Here is a 23,722-nt window from a genome sequence, read left to right as displayed (position 1 = left end):
GAGAACAGATGGATGGTGCCAGAGGTGATGGGAAAGGTGTAGGTGAGCGGGGATAAACTTCCGGCTAGAAAATAAGTAAGTCCTGGGGATATAATACACAGCATGGTGACTGAAGTTAACAATACTGTATCATATACTTGAAAGCTAAGAGAATAGATCTTGAAAGTTCTCAACACCAGAAAACATTTTGGAACCGTGTGAGCTGACGGATGTTTAGTATAACACAGTTACTGTTAATAACAACTTATAATACATACATAGGTCAAATCATCATGTCTTCGCCTAAAACAAATACAATGTTATATGCCAATGATAGCTCAATACAACTGGAAAAACTGTACATCAGCATTGCCATGAGTGCTTGGGTAAAATGACTTTTAAATGCAGCTGTAGTATCAGGTAATGGTTTCAGTTTAGAATCAGGTCTTGCTCCTTCTGGGCACGTGACGCTTGGACAAATGACGTTGGCTCTCTGAGCCTCAGTTTTCTTGACTGCAAAATGGGATGATAATAGTGATGCCCACTGTGCCCAGTGCTTAAAAAGATTAAGCGAGGGGAAGAATATAAAGCACGTAGCACACACCAGGCGCTGTTTCTCCCTGTTCTAAAAATCACTCCTGGTGGGAAATTCCTATCTTATCATTCATATCTCTGAACCCTTTACAGCATGTGCTTTTTATTTCGTTCCAAAGTCAATGGACACAGTTTTGCTTTCTTACCTTCTTTCTCCCCTTTCTACAAAGTATTCTGTTCTGGAAACAGGAGATTATCTCCTGCCCAAGTGTTACCTTGCTTAGCCAGGCTCTTCTCCAGGGACGCATAGTGTTTTCTTTAACTAAACATTAACTTGGTGAGGGAGAAAACAAGTCTATTTCTGCATCAACTGAGCCGTTTTTCAGATTCCATCATTTTTTTTTTTTTTAATGTTGGAAATGCTTCACTAATTAACTGGGGCTTCAAGCGACCGCCTGTCTTCTCCTTGACAGCCCAAGTCACGGAAAGGAGACAAACACAGAGTAGGTCCTACCTGGAGTCTGCCCTGTGGCTGTCTGAGCTGACACACAATGACCAAGTTTGGGTACACATATTTAAAATATCTCTTCCATCTCCCCCTCCTTTTGTGAAAGATGGCTGTTTGCATTTGGCCCAAGGCCTGTTACAGCTTTTCTGGAGGCAGCCAGACTTGGAACATTCAAGAACACAGACGTAGGAACTGCATAAAAAGGAGGAGCTCTCCCACCCTCGTCGGAGTGAACCGCTTGCCGTCTGACAGCAAACCTTTTGGGAAACAGCCAGCCTTGTCACCGTGCTTGAAGGCTTTTCAGGGTAACGGATGTGATGGTTGCAAGGGGGTTGAGCGAAATGCCTGGCAGGTGCCCACTTCATGGCTCTACTTACTTCTTGCCATTCCTCTGCCCTCCAGGCATAGAGAGGACACGGTGCGGCTTGGCAGGCGCGTTCCGACTCCGGTCTGGTGTAGGGGTTGCACTCAGTCTCTCTGGCTGTTTTGTGTGTTCCCGTCTGACAGCTCACACTTCTCCGCCGTGTGCCTTGGCCGCAGGACACAGAGCACTAAGAAGAAAGACTGTGTAAGTGGGAGCTTTGGGTCATTTGGTGGGGAGGGTGTGTGTGTGTGTGTGTGTGTGTGTGTGTGTGTGTGGCAGGAGTGGCGAGGGTCACAGTCATGGGGAATGCGCTCCTAATCCAATGACTTTCCCTGCGATTACAAAGCTTTCTAATTTCCAACGAAGGGGACCCAAGATAATGTACTTAAATCTGCAAACTCACTGCCTGTCGATGCCGGTGAGCGAGCCAAGTATCTCTCTCTACCTTTCTTGGGGAATCTCTAAAGATACCAAAAGTCTTGGAGATGGGAGAGGTTGGGAGAGATCGTTATGAAACGATACGATCGAGAAATAAATAGTGCTGCCATGTGAAATGAAAATCCCCAATGATTACTATCCCGGAGGATTACAGTTTCTTGAAAATTGGAGATAAGTGCTGTAGAAGAAGAATTTCTTGGCAGATTAAAAGCATAACCCAACGAGAGTAAATTACTGAAGCTTTTAGGGCCTTATAAGCAGAATTATTTTCTCCAGTCTTTTTCTTTCCTTGCTCTTATTCCTGGAGATAGAGGAAAGAAGAATTTTTTTTAAACTACTGAATTCACTAAAGTGTTAGTGTCTATTTACAACCTCAAATGAATACACGAAGAATAAAAACGACAAGGAAAAACCATTTCTTCAGGCGGGCGTCATGTTTCCAGCCCCTGAAAAATACTGTGAATCAGGCTGAAGCATTTTGTTGACCAAGTTGCAAAACGCCATATTAAATCTGCAATTAACTTTCCTTTAAATTAACTTTTTAATGGTTTCCTCATTGCTGGGTTTCATAATCTCACTTATGGGCAGGCCAAGAATTATTGTCTTTATTAAGGTTTTGACAGTTAAAAACCAAAGGCAACATTTGCTTGGAAAGAACAGCATATTACTGCATTTATTTAAAATCGTTCCTGAGTTTTTGCGATAGCTCAGCCTCCGCTAATTTGTCTGGCATTGAGAAAACAAGTTTAGCATACATTAAAGCCGTATTTCTAAGAGGAAGTCTTAAAGAATAGAATCATGATCCTTTCAATTAGAAAGGTATTCGTGCCCAATCATTTCATATTTTAAGAAAATAGTTGGTGCTCTTCAGAGGGCAGCTCGGGAAATCATATCACTTCAGATGAGTCTATGCCAGGGAGGGGCTCAAATGTTCACATCAAAGCTAGCTAAAGAGAAGGAAATATTTTGAGGCAACACAGCTGCTATTGTTTGGGTTTAATTGTATTAATTGGATTGAATGAGTCTGTGACCCAGAAGGAACCAGACTTTTAAAGTCATTGTGTCCTGGGTGGAATAGGAGGGCCCCTGAAGACAAGTAATGGTCTTGTCTACAGAGAATGACCCTTTAAGGCTCACGGGAGCTACACGTATGTTTCCCATTGATTACCCTGGAAATGAAGGAACTGTAACTTGGGAGTGTCATCCCATGAATGACAGAAATGTTCCAACGGCGTCATCATTGACAACAAACAATGACGACTACAAACCCTGCCGCCATTTGAATTTGGGGTCTTAAATATAAAAGAGTACGTTTCCAGAACAGTGTATCGAAATGGAAATACAGAGAAAGACTAAGAACCATTAGGTAAACAAATTTGAACATGGCATAGGGCTGATATATATTCAAAGTCTCCTAACGTTTTAATAACCTAAAGAAAAAGGAAAAAAAAAAAAACCATGAAAGACTTTCGGAGTGTCTCCTATTCAAGCTCTAAATAAATGAAACCTCTTTTTGATGCTATTGTTATTGAGTAAATTACTTATGGTTCAACGAAGGTAAGGTATTAAGAGCCATAAGTATCCAAAACTAAAAAAAATCACTTCCTCCAGCGTTGCATACTTTTTCAAAAGGCAAAGACACAGGAAAGTTCAATTATATAACATGTCGTCGTGGCTTCTGATGTTTCTAATGTCAAAGCCAGGTGTGAAATAAAAAATAAAAGTTTTGACACGACTTAAAGGCATGTGCGGGATGAGCTCTGCCTTTCCGAATCCTGCATCTAGGGTCATCTGTATTCTGAATGTAATAGGCTGCATCCGAGTGAACTCTCTGGGTTGCACTTTTCTGCCCGCACTGTGTCTCGAGGGAGGCAATGAGTTGCATACACAGCCAGTCAGGCTTGCTCGGAGAGTTCTGAGCGATGTGTATGGAAACCTCGTGAATAAAGCAGCAACCGAAAGACCTCTGCGTGACCCTGGAGGTGGTGAGGGCTGTGCTGTGTGCACATGTGTGTGCTTAATGCTTCTGGTTCCATTTGGAACAGGCTTTCGTTAGTTTGTAAAAGAAAAAGGTCGGGCAGTCTCTGCTAATGTGCTCCCTCTGCCATCATTCCGGCACAGGATGCGCAGGTCTGAAAGGAGGTGTTTTTCGTTCCGAACTACTGAGCCGGGAGCTATGTTTCATCTGTCTGCTCTCGGTACTGGGCATTGCTAGCTGGTGTGCAGGCCTCACCAACTTGACCGGGGGCCTTGACACTTATTTCCACGGATCAAAAGAATCTCTGTGCACCCTCTGGTGTGTGGGGAATCCTATATACTTGAAAACTGGAAAGTGTTTACATACTTTCTTCCAGAATTACTGCTGAAATTATGGTGGTGATGTTATTTAGAGGAGGGACTAGCTTGAAAAAGAACTCTCGGAACCAACTTTAATACATAAGAACAGTCCCAATGATAATAGCCACCTTTTACCAAGCACTTACTATGTTCCTGGCTCTGTACTAGGGTTTTTCAACCTAATAATTCTTTCTTGCTGGGAGCTGTTTCATCCACTGTAGGAAGTGTGACAGCATCTGTGGACTCTAACCATTAGATGCCAGGTGTATTCCCCGCCCTCCACCAAGTTGTGACAACCAACGTTGTCTCTAGAAATTGCCTAATGTCCCAAAGGACAAAATCACCCCCTAGTTGAGGGCTTAGCTCCATGCCGAGCATGGCACACGACATATCTTTGTACTTCCTAATAAACCTTTTAGGGAGATCGTGCACAAATACGAGAGATAATCACTCCAACTCCAGCAAAAACAAAACCCAAAAGCAGCCAAAGTGAATTCTGCCCTAGGCAATGTACCATGGTCACTGTGGATTAGAATTTGGCTTCCAGTTTTAAAATATGGTGCTAATATGATGCAGTCTTCCGTACTACGTCAGCAAGAGTGTGGGTGAGAAGCCTGTGTTCAAACAAATCAACATCAGTGCTCACAGTTCAAATACAAACAAAACAATGGACAGCTCGAAGCACGAAAGCGACCCTTTCTCATCACCGACTCTGTGCACATGGTTTCCTTGATTTCTCAAAGGACACGAGCTACACGTTTGCCATGTTTCTGCATTAAATACTTGCAAAATACTTCAGAATCAAACACCAAAACCAAGCTGCTCTCACTGGAATCACAAGGAAAGTCCTCACCAAAAATGGCTGGTGGATTCACAAGGCAACTTGCCAGTTTCCATTTTGGCATGAACGGTGGAGAGCTTTTAAAAATTAGTTATTTTCCCTTAACCTAAGGCACCGCTGATTGCAAGACAAAGCATAATGTTTTGTATCGCTACAAAAAAAGGTCTAGTTTAATTAAATCATGGCATTCTGTCGGCTGTTAGGCCCATTCTGAGAACAGAGAGGTTAAGGTATGAGAGGCATATGCATCTCAGGACTGATGAATGACTCCACTGCGTGGATTCATGACTGATGAGTGACGATGAAGTGTTACTTTTACTCTAATCTGCTCATTTAATCTTTTTGTTTCTGACCTTCATTTTTTTTTTGAAAGCCTTTCTAGAAGAATAGGATAGATTAAACGATTTTTACTCAGGAATGCTTCTATTTCATGGGATTACTGAGCCTTCACATTTCTCAAACTGAATCAAGAATTCGAGGCTGATTTTGGTCTTAAAATTTCGCGTGCATCCCTTACCTCTTGATCAAAAGCATCTACACAAATTGAACATGAGCTTCTAAAAATGCTCTACAGTTTTAGTGAGGATGTTTTCCTTTTTTTAAAATATATAATTTTGTCCAGTTGGTCTCCGTTCAACACCCAGTGCCCATCCCAACAGGTGCCCTCCTCAATGCCCATCACCCACCCTCCCCTCCCCCCACCCCCCATCAGCCCTCAGTTTGTTCTTATTGGATGTCTTCCAGTAAAAGCTCTCCTTTTACTGGAAAAATTTCCTTGACAAATTCAAGATTTTCAAAAGACGGAGGAATGAAACATTCCCCTTTAAATCTCAAAGCACCAATTTTGAGGGCGAGACTATGAAGATTAACACAGCATACCCATTGCCAACCCCAACATTCTACACGTCTTGTCATCATCAGACATTTCAACATGATGAGAAGTTGCACTCATTGTTCTTCCTACCTTCAACAAGAGATGACTAGGATATAGCTACCGGCAGAAAACAGAAGAACCAGATATAAAATCTTCCAACCATTGTTGCAAATGGGTAATCATTACTCTCGCTTCGGTATCCCTGCCTTAGGGACATTTCTGTTTACCATTGGATCATTAGTAAGCCAATAGTCTTTAACCACGCAGACCGTCTTTCTCCATCAACCACTGCGTCTGATTATTTTCAGCTACCCTTCGAAACTGCACAAGTCAGATTTTACTCACGCAGCACCTTGTCCTGCCCGCTTTTATAATTCATTTCTACAGATCAAATCAGGGCATTTCAAAGCTGGCCACAGACCATTACATAACTGTGTTTACTTGCATTGTTCTACAAAGGTGACTAGACTTTTCTAAGCAATCATTTTGAACAGGTGCAGTCTTTTCTGGGGAGGCAGTCTGATAATCCTATTACATTATGTTCAAAAAACCCCACAGGGTTCAAACCTAATCATCCCAGCTTTGTAAGCAATTTTGGACTTCCCCAAAAGACCACAGAATGCTGGGCTAAAACTCACTCTGTGTTTACCAGTAGAGAGTGAAAGATTCTTTTAATTGTCTCTATGTCAAATACATAGCCCTATAAAATGAGCATCATCTCCATGCTCTAAACTTAATATTCAGGGCATGATGCAAATAGATAAGTAGAGGCCAAGCAACATAAAGAAAAGCAACAGAGCATGAAAGTCTACAAGAGGACAAGCTAATTAGTGCAATATCTTAAATAATGTTAGCTGCAGGCTTTTACATGAATTGAATAGCTCCCCAAATAAAAGGGCTGGAAGTTACAGAGGACAGCAGTCACTCAGGCAAACCGTTAAGGAAGACCAATATGAAACGCTGCCTTGAAATCTGATCCTGTAGGGAAGCCAGAGGGGAAACTAGCTCTGGTTGGGCACCGATGCTTGGATTGTTGAATTAAAACACAAACACAAACACAAAAACACACGCGATCATTCCGATAAAGGCCTCGAGAAGGATGAGGCTACTCTTCTAGGGAATGATGCAGGTCATGTTTTACATTTCTGTGAAGTGGCTATGGTGGGGGGAGGGCGTGCATGTGGGACAATGAAGACAGCTCAGAGCCTTTAGGAAAAATTCACATTGCTAGAGGAACTTTCCGTTAGTCACATCGAAATGGAGGGTTCCCAACTCCTCCCCATGTTAGCACAACTGTCCAAAGCTTCTTTGAGGCTTTAGGGAATCAAGATCAAGGCTCTGAAAGAACCAAATCTAGAGGGTGCCAACCTGGAACCTACTTTTCTATTGATTCCTAGGGGCAGCTGTGTGATTCTCCACTGCACAGGAGAACCACAAAGTCAGTAAAACCTCACTGAGGCACATCAGTGGAGAGGAAGAGCAACATTATATACAGAATATATGAAACTGCACCTTATTACTTTTTTTAAGTTTATTTATTTATTTTGAGAGAGAGAGAGAGAGAGAGAGAGAGACAGAGACAGAGACAGACAGAGACAGCAACAGAGAGAAAGAATCCCAAGCAGGCTCCACACTGTCAGCGAGGAGCCCAACGTGGGGCTCGAACTCATGAACCGTGAGATCATGACCTGAGCTGAAGTCGGACATTTAACCGACTGAGCCACCCAGGCTCCCCTGCACCTTATTACTATTAGGTAAGTACCTTCAACCGAGCTGAGAAAATGTTCAAGTACAGAGTAAAGAGATCAGCTTCAAGGATTACGTGTGAGAGACTTTAGCTCACACAATTATTTATAGATAAATAGAAGCTTCTGGAGTTCTTTGTTGAATCCAACAGGGAAACTCTCTCACCCAGCTGCTGGCTAGATTATCAAATGTTTAGAATTAGCGGAGTCTGACTGCAATCAGTTTCTTGGGTGCTTACCCCTTCCCCATCTGATGCACGCATCACATTCATCCACACAAAATACTACTCTTGAGAGCCTCTTAGATTTAAGACCTCTGAACTAAGTATTTGGCATTCATTATTGCATTAAATCCTCATAAGAGCTAAATGTAGTAGGCTCAGGAAGGTGAAAACAGATCACCCAAGGTCACATAGCTAGCAAATGAGAGAGAACTTCTGTCTCCCACTTCTGCTGTATCTAAGAACATTCGCTATAATACCTCACACTGACAGCCCTTTCTTTAAGAACCTCAAAGGTAAATTCAGACCCAGTCCCTGCGAGGTGACCAGAGTCAACCTTACTGCCATCTGAGTTAGTGTTTTTTTAAGTGGTGAGTGATGATAAAAATGCCATCAGCGAAGTATTAAAGGGCTACTCCGTGCTAGATGTCTGACATCAATATCTACTACTACTTAGAATTAATTCTCACAACCATCCTACTGTAGGTGTTACCCAAGGCCCCGAGGGTGGAATCCACTCGGCCAGGTAACAACTATCCTGACGGAAAGAGTCGTCCCTCCCCGTCCCCAAGCTCCCCTCTGAAAAACCAAACCTGTGCAGACAAACACAACCAACACGCCGGTGTCAGCCACGTGGCCCAAGGTAAGGAAGCAGTCGTAGAGGAGAAGCATTGCTCACCTGACTCCAGGCGCCAGCTTTCCATTTGGGGCATCTTCCTCCTCTGCACTTTCTGTGCCCACTTGGCTTAGCAAGGTGTTTACAGTAATCACTCTCTAAATGGTTTCCATCTTTTGCCATGCAGTAAACATTTCGTTGTTTATGCCCTCGACCACAAGAGACAGAACACTGAAATATAAAGCAATGGCAAGGTTGTTGTTGTGTTTTTTTTTTTTTTTTTAAATCACATGGAGTTTGATAAAAACCCGTGTCGTGAGATGTTAAGATCATACCTGACAAGAGTCACCATCTCCCCCCTTTTCCAACACCATTTAAGGTAATATCTCAACGCTCTACACGGCAAGAAGATAGCATTCGGGGAAAAAAAAAAATGTCCGTAGTATTTCGGCAGCAATCCTGCCTAGCATTTTGGGTTCTTCAAGAGTGCGGGTGAATCCTGACAATTTTGGCCAAAACATAAAGCCAATGAACCTGAAATTACCGTGACATCCTGAGTTTGTAACAACTCTTCCTATGAATTAGAAAGGATGCCTCGCGCACAACTCACTTTATGCAGGATCAGGATACTTCTTCAACCAAATGCCTTGCGATTCACTGATTTGGATAAACGTGCATTTCCCAAATACAACTGTGTCCAATTTCCTAATGAAACGATTTAAGGAAACTCTCCTACCATTTTTCAGAGGATAAACTCTCATTTTCCCAGTCCGTTGGGAAGGAGGTGAAAAAGCCACATTAGAAACCGAAAGGTAAGCTGGCAGGTAAGTCTGTGCCAATTCTGGGAGGGGGGCATTACCTTTCAACTCTGATCTGCAAGTTCACTGAACTGTTTGAAATGTGACCTTGTCTGACCACATCTAAGGAGCTTGACTTTGATTTCAGATTAGGTTTCTCAGAAAGGTCTAGGAATCAAAGCGCCCATGGAGTCAGGACAAAAATTTGATATGACAGCTTCTTGTGGAACAGGCAAGAGGCTGGCCCCAATGAGCGCCCTGAGATATTCAACGTCCATTGCCTCATTAGCGATTACAGAAGTCATTACCACTTGGATCATAAGCTTGCTGGCTCAGATTTTCAAGACACATTACTTCCCAATATAACGTTCTTGACTTTTAGAGGGAAATGAGTTTAAGAATGAAGAACAAAATGTGAAACTGCAATGGGAATAGATTTCGTGTCATCGCCCCCTATTCAATAGTTCTTATTGCCCTCACTAACTTTGTGATTCTGTTAACTTAAATTACCAAAGTGCCCTTTCATGCCTAATAGATAAATAGCATCACGTGAAACACGTAGCCTAGTATTAATTCAACCGCTGTTACCAAGCATGTCCAAAGTTATATCATTCATAAATGTGCCAGACCTCTTTCTCTAGTAAACACAAATCATTGTAAAGATTTCAATAGTAGCGAATAGATTATTTTGAAATACGTATATTAATAGGTTTGGCCCTGACTTTTTACTTTAGGAAAGGGAAACATTGCTGGTTTTGTTTGGGCTTCATCTTATGACAGTATTATGATTTGGAGAGGTCATTCTGGAAATCTTAACAGAGCATACAGTGAGGAAGAAAGGAGCCCAATTTGAATATTCAGATCAAAACAAAAATACCCATCTTTCAACCTATGGTGCTTTGACATATATAAAGACTTGGGACATAATTCTAGAAGGTTTTTAAAATGAAGCTCCTAGAAATATTCCTACAAACCACCGGTCTAATGACTTGCATACGGAATAATCTCTATTGTTAGTGACTAATTTTGGTCCTTAGAAACTTTCCTTGGACGAATAAATAACAAAGGGGCACAAGTGGAATTTGGGATGAGTTCCTCTGTGTTTATTCAACAAACATGTGAGCAACTACTAAGTTTCAAAAATTATGCGAAGGGCTGGAAATATAGTGATGAACGAAGTTGACTACTCCCCGCCCGCACGGAGCTTACAGGCCAGTGTTAATCAAAACACTGCAATGTTGACAAAAAACAAATGCATGCTTATTAACAGAAATGAGTGCTCTGAAGGACACAGGCTGCCATGGGTGCAAGAGGGCTCCTGAGGCTTCCCCCAGGGCCAGACCGTGCAGAGCTCATAGGTCGTCATAATGCATTTGGATTTGGAAAAATCACAGAAGAGTTTTAAGTCAGGGCAAAACACGGTCTGATTTTTGCTTCAGAAATTCTACCCTGGCTACTGAGAGGACAATGGATGGGCATACAGCATGAAGGGAAATAGTAAAACTGCTCAGGAAGAGTTAGTGCACTGGTCCAGGCAAGAGGTGATGGTGATACTAAATAGGGTGCAGACGTATTGGGGTGGGGGAAGTTGGTGGACTCATGACCTATTTTTTTTAAGGTAGAAATGACAGTTTGTGGTGGATCAGCCATGGGGTGCAGGGCAGAAGGCAGACTCAGGAGGGACTCCTAGGTTTGCAGTATGGGCAACCGGACAGTGATGACGTTTACAGGCATGGGAAAACAGCCCCGGGCGTCAAGGATGTATTTATCTGTAGGAAAAAGACTGAACTTGAAAGATACAGATTCCTGAGTGGGAAAATGTGCGTAATGAAGAAAGAGGCATAATGGTGATGAACATGGATGAACTTAAACCAAATCCACCTATAGGGATAATCATTTCAACATACAAATCATTGATAGCAAGCTGTCCTTTACTATGAAGCGGGGGGGGGGGGGGGGGAGAGTTGATGAAAATGCTAATTCAGTAATCTGCCTGGCATCGGAGGGACAGTCTAAAAGTAGACAGCAACCTACAGAGGCAGAATGAGAAAAGGCACAATATTCTGGCATATTCTGGCATTCAGTTATGTGCCACCCACTGCTCTAAGACCGAGCGTGCAATGTCTCAATCATCCTAACAACCATTGAGATAGGTACTGTTATTGGAGATAACTAGTGTTTCCAACCTGGTGTAAGTAACCACAAAGCTTTCTAGATACCTCTCCCCACATGATTGCAACACAGATGGACAGACGTCTGTTGAGGGCAATGCCAACACAAGGGAAACAGTTACATTATCACGAACATCACTGATACTAATTCATCTGAGGGGCACTACTGGTGTGACCCATGCCTATTGCCCTTCAAATGAAAGGGAACAAAGGAGTTCCCAAATACGATGCCTTAAACATCCTGTTAACATCCAGATTAGCTACATCCCACCCATTCCTACGTGCGTTTTTCTTATCTGGGGATTTGAATGGAACCGACTTGGAAAAAAAGAATGTAATAGTTCAGCATGACTCACATATTATTTGCCTAAAATGAAGATCTAAAAGTGATAAGGACATTCTCGAGGTAACTAATCAGAAAAAAAAAAACAAAACAAAACACTTTTCATCTCATGCTTTCTAACTTACCAGTGAAGAAAAGAAGCTGCTTATGGAAATTTTCATATCTAACAGGTTCATGAGTGGGTCTATTATGATTTCTCTAAAGAAGCTGTCATTTTGATAATCAAATAAACAAACGTTTCAGCTCTTCTACTCTGAGGGAAATTTCCATCTGATCATTTCCAGGCCTTTTCCAGACACTGACTTTTGAGTCAATGTGCACCACTGAGATTTAACAGTAAACTTCAGTGCATCACCTACTATGTGCTATCTGTTGGCTACATGTCTCAGGGTTCTTGCTCTGGGGAATGTTTAAGTCCTTAAATGGGCAGTGGATATAGCCTCCTAAATTGCCAGTTGGAGTCCCACATTTGCTCCTCTGGAGAAACCACCGAACATGTTTACGAGCATGCTTTCTCCCCAGCCTTGCACAACACTCCCAAACAATGGTATAGTCTCTCCTTGTGACTTAGAAACGTCAAGGTCAGGTGTGCCTGGGTGGCTCAGTCAATTGAGTGACTTCGGCTCAGGTCATGATCTCGCATTTCGTGAGTTCGAGCCCCTTGTGGGGCTCTGTGCTGACAGCTTGGAGCCTGGAACCTACTTCAGATTTTGTGTCTCCCTCTCTCTCTGCCCCTCCCTGCTCACAGTCTGTCTCTCTTTCTCTCAAAAACAAATCAAAACATTTAAAAAATTAAAAAAAAAAAAAAAAAAGAAAGAAACATCAAGGTCAGTATCCAAAATGCCTGGGCTTTGAGGCTTTTGTTTCTGTGAGGCCATTCAAAGGGGATGTTTAACGTGAAGCTTTGTTCAGCTCTTGCCTTAACACGGTCTACTCGCCTAACGTCTTAAGAGTTTGACATCCTTGCATTTCAACTCATCTGGCTGGAAACAATGTACTCAAGGCATGGGCAGTCTGCTCATCATCTCTCCTCTGGGCTTGTCCTCTCTCAGTGGTAGCCCTGGTTATGGTGCCGGTTAGGGTCCGGCGTGCTACCGCTGGCATTCGCGATGCCCTGCTTCTGCCCTTTCACTTTTGTAGACGTGTGTGGTCTCTCAGACATCAAGGAGCCAGCAAACAACCCCAGTGTGTCTGCCAGGATGAGAAGGGCTGAGGACCTAGAGAGAGGGAGATTCCTGCGTTGCCAAGGCAGCCGTGAACCTGAACATGTGTGCAAAGACAGAGGAGAGCGCGGAATTGGTAAGGCCACCGTAAGGAACTAAGAAGGAATAAGAAGTGGAGGCTGGAGGTCAGAGAATCTGGCCAGATGGAAGCTTCTCGATGGGGCTGGGAGATGCCGGGGCTTAGAGGAAGCACCAGCGGGGCCGAGGTATAGACCTGGACCGCCTGGTTATAGCAGATGCTCACTACACAGGGGTTAATGGATGGTCTAGGAGAACAGCTGGCAGAATTCTGGCACTGCTCTGTATATCTAGGTGATTTCCACCTCCAAGGGATCTAGCAAACACGAGAAACATGTTTATTACTTTCTTCATAACACCTTTAGGACCCTGGGAAGAAAGACACTTATGCTGCAAATACACAGTCACATAAACGGAAACATTCTGTTTATGTGTAATGTGTGATGGAGGATACTGATCAACTAGCCCATATTTCCAACCACGGGACTGGCTGCCAGCAGGTAAGGAAGAGCTCGGAGGCCGAGAGGAAGGACAGAGACTGCAAGCCATGACCAAGTGAAGTCACGCTTCTCCTGATGGAAGGAGTTTTGCCAATCAGGGAGCGAACCATCCCTCTGAGACCGACGAACAGAGCTCAGTTTGGGGGCAGGACCCTGAACTAATCATGATGTGCCTTTCCCTTGTGCGTCCCTAAAATGTGAAAGTAACATCCAAATCCCTTCATTGAAAAAAATGTTCCTTTGTGTCTTTCACGGACAGCAGGTTCTTTCTGATTCTAGTCTCCTTTGGACTTGGTTGAACAAAACACAAAGTCAAGCCTCACCTGCAGAACGTACCGTCAGAAAGGACGTGAGGCTCACACCCGAGGTTCGTATCTGCCTTTGCCAGTTACGGGGAGGAATGAAGGGCATATACAGGAGCATGCCCCCAGTGAGGAAGGCAAAACCAGCCTGCGCACGCCGTTTCCGGGGAAGCCAGGATGTGAGCACAAGGATCTGGACTTAGGGATCAGAGTTTCAAACACAGCTCAGTGTGGGGCCTGGAACACCACGTGGGCTTGCCACCGAGGAAAAAGAAAGCAGCCATCACTCACATGTGCTTATAGACGGCCTTCCACGCCGTAGGCAGCCAGCAAATAATTGCGGGAACGAACGGACACGTGAAATCTGTAGGCATCACAGAAGTGTGCTCTAAACGAAACGTCATGTTTGCCTAAATGTCACAAAGAAAGAACCACTCGGAATCTGACCCACAGTGTGAGGGCTGAACCGATTTGGCACAAGTTATTGAGATGCAAAAAGGCCACCCCAGGACCCCTCTTTCGGTCAGAGCAGAGCTATTGGAAATCACACCAGCTACCTTTTATTGAACTCTTAACTGTGAATGGAAAACTGGGCTGAAGGACACTGGCTTCTGTCATTAATCCCAACAGCGACCGTGTGACTCAGATACTATGAGGATTCCTTTTTTTTTTTTTAATTTTTTTTTTTAACACTTATTTTTGAGACAGAGAGAGACAGAGCATGAACGGGGGGAGGGTCAGAGAGAGAGGGAGACACAGAATCCGAAGCAGGCTCCAGGCCCTGAGCTGTCAGCACAGAGCCTGACGCGGGGCTCGAACTCACGGACCGCGAGATCATGACCTGAGCCGAAGTCGGACGCTCGACCGACTGAGCCACCCAGGCGCCCCTGAGGATTCCTTGTTTATAGATAAAGAGAAACAAGGAGGTGCTGTCACTTAGCCAGGGACACAAAGCCAGGAAGCAACAGAGTTGGTCTTCAAACAGGTCTTCTCCAGAATCACCACTTTCTTCCTTAAGCTATACTGAAGAAAGGGACCGGAGAGGAAAACAAGGTGCTCACCCCTGCTCACTCAAGTCAACAACACAGAGCAAGGACCTCAATGGAACGTCTCTTGAGCCTATTTTTGAAGCCTCTGATTCCTCGAGTCTCTCAGGGAGACAGTACCTATACAGAGTTAGTATGTCTGACTTTATTACTTTTTTCCTAACATCTTTAGGACCCTGGGAAGAAAGACGCTTAGTGTGGAAATAGACAGTCACATACATGAAGAGCCAGATTTCCCTTGGGCTGAAGCCACACCCTGATCTTCTCTTGGCCATTTTTCAGGGTTTATTCGCCCTTTGGGGCCCGCCTGATGTCATGGGGCGAATGATTATTTCCGTTCATTGATGAATGGCTCTTTGCACGGTCATGAATGGAAATGTGGGCCTGTCCATTCACCGAGGGCCAATCTCTCAACTGTCTGAGCTGTAAGGGCATCTCGAAGATTATCCAGTCTGTCTGTTTATCTCACAAATGGAACACAAGAGGAAAGGAGACACGGCATGCTGACAGTGACACAGCGAGGCAGGAGTACGTGCACGCCTAGGACTAGGAGTTCCCGTGCCCCGCACAGAACACCGTCGCCCCGGGGATTTGTAGCCAAGTACGGGCGTTCTTCGTGTTGTTCAGCAGCCACGGCTAACCAGTCATCCTGACTCTTTCTATTCCAAAGGGATAGTCCCAACAGGGACTAGCAAGGGAGGCACAGATTCTCCCGCCTCTGGCTTTGACGGACAGCAGACACGAGTATGAACAAGAGTGAGTATAACAAGCTCCTGTTTGGGGACACCAGCTAACAACAAATTCCAACAGATGGAGGCGCACGAGTGCCAGCACAGGAAACAAAAGCTCACTACTTGTCTTCACCTTGTTCTAAAACGCAGCATTTCAGGGCACAGGGCATTTGGGCATCAGGCAGTGCTAGGCTGGCATGCCACCTGCCATTTCACCTCGGGGCCATCTGGGGCAAATTACCGAACCTCTCTCAGCTCTGTAAAACGGGGACAACAGCACAGTCTACACTCAACAGAGTTACGTTACAATTAAGCAGAACAACCGTATACATGTACGACTATAGTGCATATAGACGGAGCTCCTGGGGCTTTGGTCAAGTGGTGTAGAAATCGATGCACGTTCACTCTCATCACTACCATTATTTCTACTCAGCAGAGTCTTTTATTTTTTTATTTTTTTTTCAACGTTTATTTATTTTTTGGGGAGAGAGACAGAGCATGAACGGGGGAGGGGCAGAGAGAGAGGGAGACACAGAATCGGAAGCAGGCTCCAGGCTCCGAGCCATCAGCCCAGAGCCTGACGCGGGGCTCGAACTCACGGACCGCGAGATCGTGACCTGGCTGAAGTCGGACGCTTAACCGACTGCGCCACCCAGGCACCCCAGCAGAGTCTTTTAGAATACCCCCCAGCATGTGGTTAAAAAGGTATTAAAAAATATATATATACGTCAACTAATGGAGTCTCAGATTAACGTTCTAACACAGGCACTGCTGAGTAAGGGAGGGACTTAGGCAACATCTCACCCAAGTAAAAGGGCGAAGATTTTTCCTTTCCAAAGGTCACAGAGCAATCCACAGAACAGACATAAATGTCGAAGATTCCTCTGCTTCTGCGGTGCTCTTTTCACTTTTATCGACTATTATTAATACGGTCTCTCTGACCAGAGAAGACAGGAAGACGAGGAAGACAAGGACCCCACATCTGAATGCCACATCTTTCTCCTACTCCACCATTTCCTGCTCATACTTATTATCTGAGGGACTACTTATGTTTCTCATTTGTTTCTTGCTATGTTATTTCTTTAATGTCTAGAGACACAGAATCCACACCAGGGATCGCCATTACTGCACGCCCATTCACTCACTTCCTGGCTCTGTTCGGCTCTGCCGTGGCAGTGGTCACAGTTATTTGTTAACTGGTGGGTGTGCGCACAGTTAGGGCTTCTCACAACCCATGAATGGCTCTGGTCGGGGGGTATCGGGGAAGCCGAGTGACTGAGGAGCGAGAGAAAGCTTTGCCAGGAAACAAGGGCTGTGACTTCAGGGCGTAAAGCCAATGTTGACAGGCCTGCCTGATGGCTGTTTATGTCCAGGACCACCATGGCACTTATTACCATGAAAAGGAGCCGAGAAAGCAGGAGATTGGCAGGGAACACCATGGAAGAAAGCAGATGCGCGAGTCACGGTCATCCCAGCCGGATGGGGCACGAGGCCATCCTTCCATCTCCGTTGCCCCCAACACCGGCAGTCTTTGCAGTACTCCAAAGGTCTAAGACCGTGGGAGAAAAGGAACTAAGGATCACATGTCAACCCTTGGGGCACACTCGAAGGCTGCTCTCAATACTACAGCCAAGTAGGTGGCCCCACAGATGGCTCACAAGGGGGATGGGAGGGCCAAGCCAATAAGGGGAGACAGTAAGAAGGGCTCATGCCCTCCACCTCCCGTTACCCCCAAGAATTAGGAGGCACAGGGCTCTCCAGCTGTCTCCTCCTAACCTCTTAATGTGACAACATCTTATGGGGGGAGAACAAATATTCACATTAAACAGAACAGCATATGAAATTAGCTACATGAGTCATGAAACCCGAATTGAGGTGCTTGTTGTTCGGCCAGATTGTAAATATGACAGTTTTCCTCCCCATCAAGACAAAGAATAACCACCAACAAAATCTGCAAAAGCTGAATTTTCTCATGGCTACGTGCAGTGGTGCCCCCAGGAATCTGAGGCATAGTACATGCCCAGGCTCTGTTGTCCCTAACGTGCCCTCCGACTCCCCATTTCTAAGCACACTGACTAATTTTACACAACTTCTTTTGCCTCTCAAGGTTATAGGTGATGATTATTTGTAATCTGACATCAGCAGAATAATCTTGCAGGAAAGAGGTGGAGATGACAGAAGGACGCATGCCCTGTGCTTACCCCGGGATTATTCATGAAGGCAGTCTGGAACATAGGGGATAGGAGGTGAGATATTTGTGCCAGGTCTCAGCTGTTGCAAAGGTAAGTGAAGAAGTCTCTGAGTGATTTCTGGCAAAGCTACAGCTGAGGGAACAGTGACCAGAATTTCTTGGCACTCTGCAGGCAGACTGTGACTGGAGGTTACCTGGAGATGTCATTCTTCTAGAAGATGACAATGCTCAGGAACACCCACTCATGATACTACAGGGCAGTCAGGAACTTCTTCCTCCTCCAAAAGAACTAGTCTATCTGCCATTCAGTCATTTAAAAGACACCAGGACCAAGTTTATTCCATTGCCTCTTCCACAGTCTTGCTTTCTCTGTGTATCTGGACCTTCCTCCGTTGGCGTGGCACGAAAGGAACATCTTTACATGCCAACATGTCCAACATCTTATACTGGAAAACTTACAACTTTTTCTGTTTTTGTTTTTGTTTTGGCAGGGGTGGGGGAGAAGTAGTTTATGTAATTAGTTTGCTTTCCGGTGGATACCAATGCCACCCCAAAACTGAAACGTGCATACATATTTGAGTCTGCATCCAGAGAAACATATCTCAGCAGGAAGGAAAAAAGATTATCTTAACCATTGTTGAATTAGACGCTCATCCTCCAACTTTGCTTTGCTCTATTGGGAGTTCAGATCAGACCAAGGTGCTGTTAAGGCACTATTCATTCGTGTTTCTTTTCTTAATTTTTAACGTTTTTAAAAATTTTTTATTTTTTGAGAGACAGAGACAGAGTGCTAGTTGGGGAGGGGCAGAGAGAGAGGGAGACACAGAATCCAAAGCAGGCCCCAGGCTCTGAGCTGTCAGCATAGAGCCCGACACGGGGCTCGAACCCACGAACTGTGAGATCATGACCTGAGTTGAAATGGGGCGCTTAACTGACTGAGCCACCCAGGCGCCCCTCATCCATGTTTCTTTTCTTGCTTCTCCTCCTGCTTATCACTTGGTAAAGAAATGGCTCCAAAGCACCATTATGAAAGGATCAGACAAGAAGAAATAAAAACCAGCTAAAACATAAATGGCTATTACGTGAATGACGTAGCATTTGAAGTGGCTAACATTAGGTCAATGGTTCTATGTGAATTTAAATTATTCCTACACCACTCTGAGATGTACTCAAACGGACATCCAAGGGTTGAGTCAAAGAGGGTGGTAGGTATGAATTTGGTCTTGGAATCATTCAGACCTGGTTTGACCAGGGCTGTCTCTTCCTTTGTGATATTATGCAAGATGCTTAACCACGGCAAGCATCTCTTTCCAGTTCTGCTCAACAGAGACACGAAACGATGGTGAATAAGCAAGCATCTCAGTCTTAACATGTCCAAAGCATAAGCCCTTGTCCGCCTCCAAAAACCACTCCTTCCTGGAGTTCTCCCCATCTCAGTCAATGGAAATTCCATCCAACTTCTGCTTATTCTCTGCCCAATATTTGGGCTCATTCCACCCCCTCTCTTTCTCTCATAGCCTGTATCGAAACTCTCAGCTAATCCTTAGGTACTACTTTAAAAACACATCAGAATCCCACCAATTCTCACCGCTTCCACTGTGAACATCTGAGCCACTCACTGACGGGCTTCTCCCATGTGATTTACTGCAATGGTTTCCTAATGTTCTCCCTGCTTCCAGAACTCTGTTCCTTGAGGAGCTTCCTCTAAATTCAGAAGCCAGCATCTGTCTTTGAAAACAAATTCACGTTCCCACTCAACTCCTCTCCCCACAATGGTTTCCTACTTCACCGAATGTAAGCAAAAATCATTCCAATAGCCTAACCCCTCGATACCCATCCCATGATTTACCTCTACGTTATACTGCCTCAATCGTATCTCTAATTTCATATCCTACCACCCACCACCTCTAATCCAGCCATGGTGGCCTCCTTACTATTGCTAAGATGTGCCTGAAATACACCTGTCTCTAGGTCTTAACCCAGAATACTCTTCTTCTTGATATCCACACAGCTTACCTCTGTTTAAATCTCACCTTCTTAATGGATACCTGCCTGACTCCTTAAATGTACAGTTCTCATCCCCCCTTCCAAGCTACTTTCCTCTTCTCTAAGAATTTTTGTCTTTTTTGTTCACTGCTATATCCCCAGTAGCTAGAGAAGTGCCTGGCTCATAAAAAAAAACATTCAAATACTTATGGAATATGCAAGTGAATGCATGAATGAGTGAATGAATAGCATCTCAAAGAACCTAGGGCCACTTATGTCTCAAGAATTTTTAAGGATTAAGTCAGTATCCTGCACAATGCTCAGTTCATTGTAAGGACCAAATAAATAACTATTGTGCTCTCCTATCTCCTGTGTCTACTCAGTCCAACACAGGGGTACCTCGGTGGCTCAGTCAGGTAAGCATCCGATTCTCAGTTTTGGCTCAGGTCATGACCTCATGGTTCATGAGATCGAGTCCTACATCTGTCAGCATGGAGCCTGCTTGGGATTCTCTCTCTCCTCCTCTCCCCCACTTGCTCTGTCTCTCTCTCTCTCTAAATAAATAAACTTTTTTAAAAAAGAACTAAATACTGCACAGGGGACACCTAAGAGGAAGGTTATGTGAGAATACAACACAAGACCAACGGCAAATGGCAGAAGCTAGGAACTCAGAATACTACTCTGCCCCTGCAAGGGCAAGACTATTGTTGAAAGTCAGCTCTAAGCCTTTGAGACCGTCTTGTACCCCAAGCATCACATAATGTTGTTTCTCACCCCCAAAGATGTCACCTCAGAATGATACTTCTCCCATGTGGAAAAAGGTAAATATACAGACTGAAAGCAACCTATGAAGAAATGTATGAACACAAAGGGGTTCTATGGAGGTTGGGTATTTTCTATCTCCATGCTGGCTGGAAAGATGTAAAAGCAAAAAACAAACCAAAACCAAAAAACCTCCGAAAACTCACACTTGCTATTCCCAGTAATTAATTAATTAATTAATTAATTTTAGAGAGAGACAGCACGCACAAGCGGTGGGGGCTGAGAAAGAATCTTAAGCAGGCGCCACATTCAGAGCAGAGTCCGGCACAGGGCTCCGTCTCACAACCATGAGATCACGACCTGAGCCAAAATCAAGACTTGGATGCTTAACCAACTGAGTCACCCCGGTGCCCACGGACTTTTTTTTTTTTTTTAAGTTCCCTTCCGTTGAAGAAAAGGCCCTCAAAATATACAATATACAGGGCTGCCAAAGCAACACGGAGTCCTGAGATTTCGTAACCGTAGGGCGAATTGGATAGAAATCAATCACTGCCAACGTCCTGCACACCTTCCATAAACCAGCCACCACAGACTGATTAAGTGGTGTAGCTGTGACCCAAATATTAGGATCAGGTTGTGTTCAGAAAGCCCTACTTCTCTTAGTCCAGCAGAAGTTTCCTTAAAAATGTATCAATTCCCATCATCCTAGGGTGCCGTAAATGTTCAGGGGGAAGCCAGGCCCTTTTGGAGCACTGGCTGGGGAATTCTGGGTGACCAAGCCTAATTCCGGAGTTTTGTTTTGCCTTTTTTTTGAAAACCATTCAACACCAAGTGAACTGTCAAAATTTTTCGGTTTAAAAATGCAAATATTCAGCTCCCTCCCACTTTCGGTAAGTAAGGTAAACAAAACTAGGAACCTGGCTGAAAATCCTTGGGAAACATTCCAAAACTAAGGACGCAGCTTCAATGGATTTTTTTTAAAAGCAGAGGAGAGCTACACTGGTTTCCATTTGTGCAGGAGCTAGTTTCTTGCGTGTGTCACAGATCGAAAATCACTAGTTCTAGAAATTTTGAAAGCCCTACCAGAGAGGAAACAGGAAAGCATGGGGCCTGGGAGTCAGTCAGGTGGGGCTTCAAGAATTACTGATCATATGATGTTGGGAAAATTGCTTGCCTCCGGAAGCTCAGTTTTCCCACCTGCAGAATGGACCTTATTACATCCATTCTTACGTAATAAGGTCCATTCTGCAAGGATTTTATGATAATTAGTAATAACGCACAAAAAAGCACCAGGCCCAGGGCTTGGCTCACTGCAAATGCTCAGTAAATGGGGGTCGTTGCTATTATGTCTCCACTTCCAGTTAAATTATATAAATATAATTAGGTTTATAATTTGGATTATAATTAGGCAAAAGGCAAAAGTCAATTTCTAATTTTAAAGTCATTTTTACATAGTCCATTGGTAATTTAAGGTTCTAGATAATTCTGGAAGGTGGCACTCACTTGTCTTATGGAGATCTCTCTTCTACATCGGGCACCAGTGTCCAGATCTTCTAATAAAATTTTCTGTGGCATTCCATCAAAAATACATTAAACATTGTGGGTCAAAACCAATATCTCATTAGGACTTAGATCCTACCAGAAAACTTCTGAGGTTGATAACAGTATCTTGGGGCTTGTTGTGCTTGTCTTCTCCTCTACTGACAGATTTCTTCGGTCTAAAAGTTTTGGAGTCAAAATAGTGTTTTGTGTTTAGTGTTTATGTGGCCACTGTTTTGTGACCTTTTTGAAGGAGAAGTACTGAGATTGATTTTCATTCTAGGACCAGGAGAGGCATCATCTGACCCTGTTCTCTGACCCACCATGCTCAGAGTTGAGCCTGCTCTTTGGAAGGTATATTCGTATGGGTGATGTGGAGGTTGGAGACACTGCATTTGCTTTCTGCTAGAGCACGGAAGATTTGCAAAGTGGCAAAGGGAAGAGGAGAGGTAGAGCTTCAGAAACTTTCTTCCTCAGAGGTTCATGCGCTGAAAAGCCAACTTAATGCCACACATCTGGAGAAGCTGATCACCTACGTATGGCTTCCTCTTAAGGATTTAGAAAAAACTGGTGGGAAATAATTGAAGGCATTGATGGTGAAAACCTGCTGATCTCTACAACGTAACAATTTATCTTTCCAGAAAGGAGGAAGGAATTTTATAACTTTTTATTTTTAATTTTATAACTTTAAGGACTTCTCTGACTTAAAAAAATGGGAATTTTGTATCAGACACATTTGGGAAATGCTGCAGTCTATACATAGCCCACCTAATGCCCATGAGAATATGGAAAGAAAAGTTTTACTGTCAGAAATCCATAGAAATGCAGGGAGGAGGCAATATCACCGCCCAGGGGATGTGGCAACGTTTGAAGACATTTTTGGCTATTACAACCAAGAGGATGGTTGGCATCCAGTGGGTAGAAACAAGGATGCTGTGTGACATCTTACAATGCACAGACCAGCTCCCCAACAACGAAACTACCTGGTCCCACACGTCAACAGTGCTGAGACGGGGGTATCCTGATTCACTCCTATTCACAACCCATACAATACTTTCTGCACCTCTGCCTTAGTCTCTAATTAGAAATACAATCTGCTACTTCTCTGATCAAATGCAAACGAGGAATGAATCCTACTTTTAAAAAGTATCCAAAAGAAAAACCAACACGTTCAACTCTGACACACCAATTCCTAGATACAGCCGGACTATGACACATGTGCAAATTCTATCGTGGATGAGGGAAATACTGATGCCGGAAACACGAAGTTAAAAGCAACTTATAAGTATGAACTATCAGTGCTACCAGAACAATCCAAAGGTGTGAACATGGCAGAGTAGCCCTTTTTAGAAATGCCCATCCTCGGGGCGCCTGGGTGGCGCAGTCGGTTAAGCGTCCGACTTCAGCCAGGTCACGATCTCGCGGTCCGTGAGTTCGAGCCCCGCGTCAGGCTCTGGGCTGATGGCTCAGAGCCTGGAGCCTGTTTCCGATTCTGTGTCTCCCTCTCTCTCTGCCCCACCCCCGTTCATGCTCTGTCTCTCTCTGTCCCAAAAATAAATAAACGTTTGAAAAAAAAAAAAAAAAGAAATGCCCATCCTCGCGTGTGCCTTTGTTTCCAAAGTTGGTCACTCCTGCCAGAATCGCCATGCAGAATTG

The 23,722-nt window shown here is 44.1% G+C and overlaps 1 protein-coding gene and 2 long non-coding RNA genes across 9 annotated transcripts in view; 1 reads left to right on the top strand and 2 right to left on the bottom strand.

Annotated features, from left to right (window-relative positions):
• ADAMTS9 (ADAM metallopeptidase with thrombospondin type 1 motif 9) overlaps positions 1-23,722 on the bottom strand; it is a 163,242-nt gene that overhangs the window by 36,517 nt on the left and 103,003 nt on the right. For 3 of the 4 annotated variants that reach the window (XM_040454520.1, XM_040454521.1, XM_040454523.1), the window contains 2 exons: positions 8,521-8,688; positions 1,399-1,572 (listed from right to left, as the gene is read on the bottom strand). In XM_040454520.1, coding sequence (XP_040310454.1) covers positions 1,399-1,572; positions 8,521-8,688 — 342 coding nt within the window. The remainder of the gene's footprint in view (positions 1-1,398; positions 1,573-8,520; positions 8,689-23,722) is intronic. The other variant, XM_040454522.1, reaches the window with a different exon arrangement.
• On the top strand, positions 1,213-22,626 carry LOC121016761 (uncharacterized). Of its 4 annotated transcripts, none has more exons than XR_005784439.1 (9): positions 1,213-1,326; positions 1,424-1,589; positions 8,328-8,484; positions 9,206-9,269; positions 12,909-13,067; positions 13,375-13,509; positions 16,962-17,221; positions 17,696-17,834; positions 22,350-22,626. It is a non-coding gene; the product is annotated as an uncharacterized LOC121016761 (long non-coding RNA). The 4 variants fall into 4 exon arrangements; XR_005784438.1 differs by having other exon boundaries at positions 9,206-9,281; XR_005784440.1 differs by lacking the exon at positions 9,206-9,269.
• On the bottom strand, positions 15,480-16,962 carry LOC121016762 (uncharacterized). The gene is made up of 2 exons (XR_005784442.1): positions 16,249-16,962; positions 15,480-16,016 (listed from the first exon to the last, which is right to left on the bottom strand). It is a non-coding gene; the product is annotated as an uncharacterized LOC121016762 (long non-coding RNA).

Source organism: Herpailurus yagouaroundi, unplaced genomic scaffold (assembly GCF_014898765.1).
Source record: "Herpailurus yagouaroundi ecotype Mexico unplaced genomic scaffold, PumYag 213, whole genome shotgun sequence".
NCBI lineage: Eukaryota > Metazoa > Chordata > Mammalia > Carnivora > Felidae > Herpailurus > Herpailurus yagouaroundi.
Note: the sequence above shows the minus strand (reverse complement) of the source record. Positions and strands in the feature narration are given on the sequence as shown.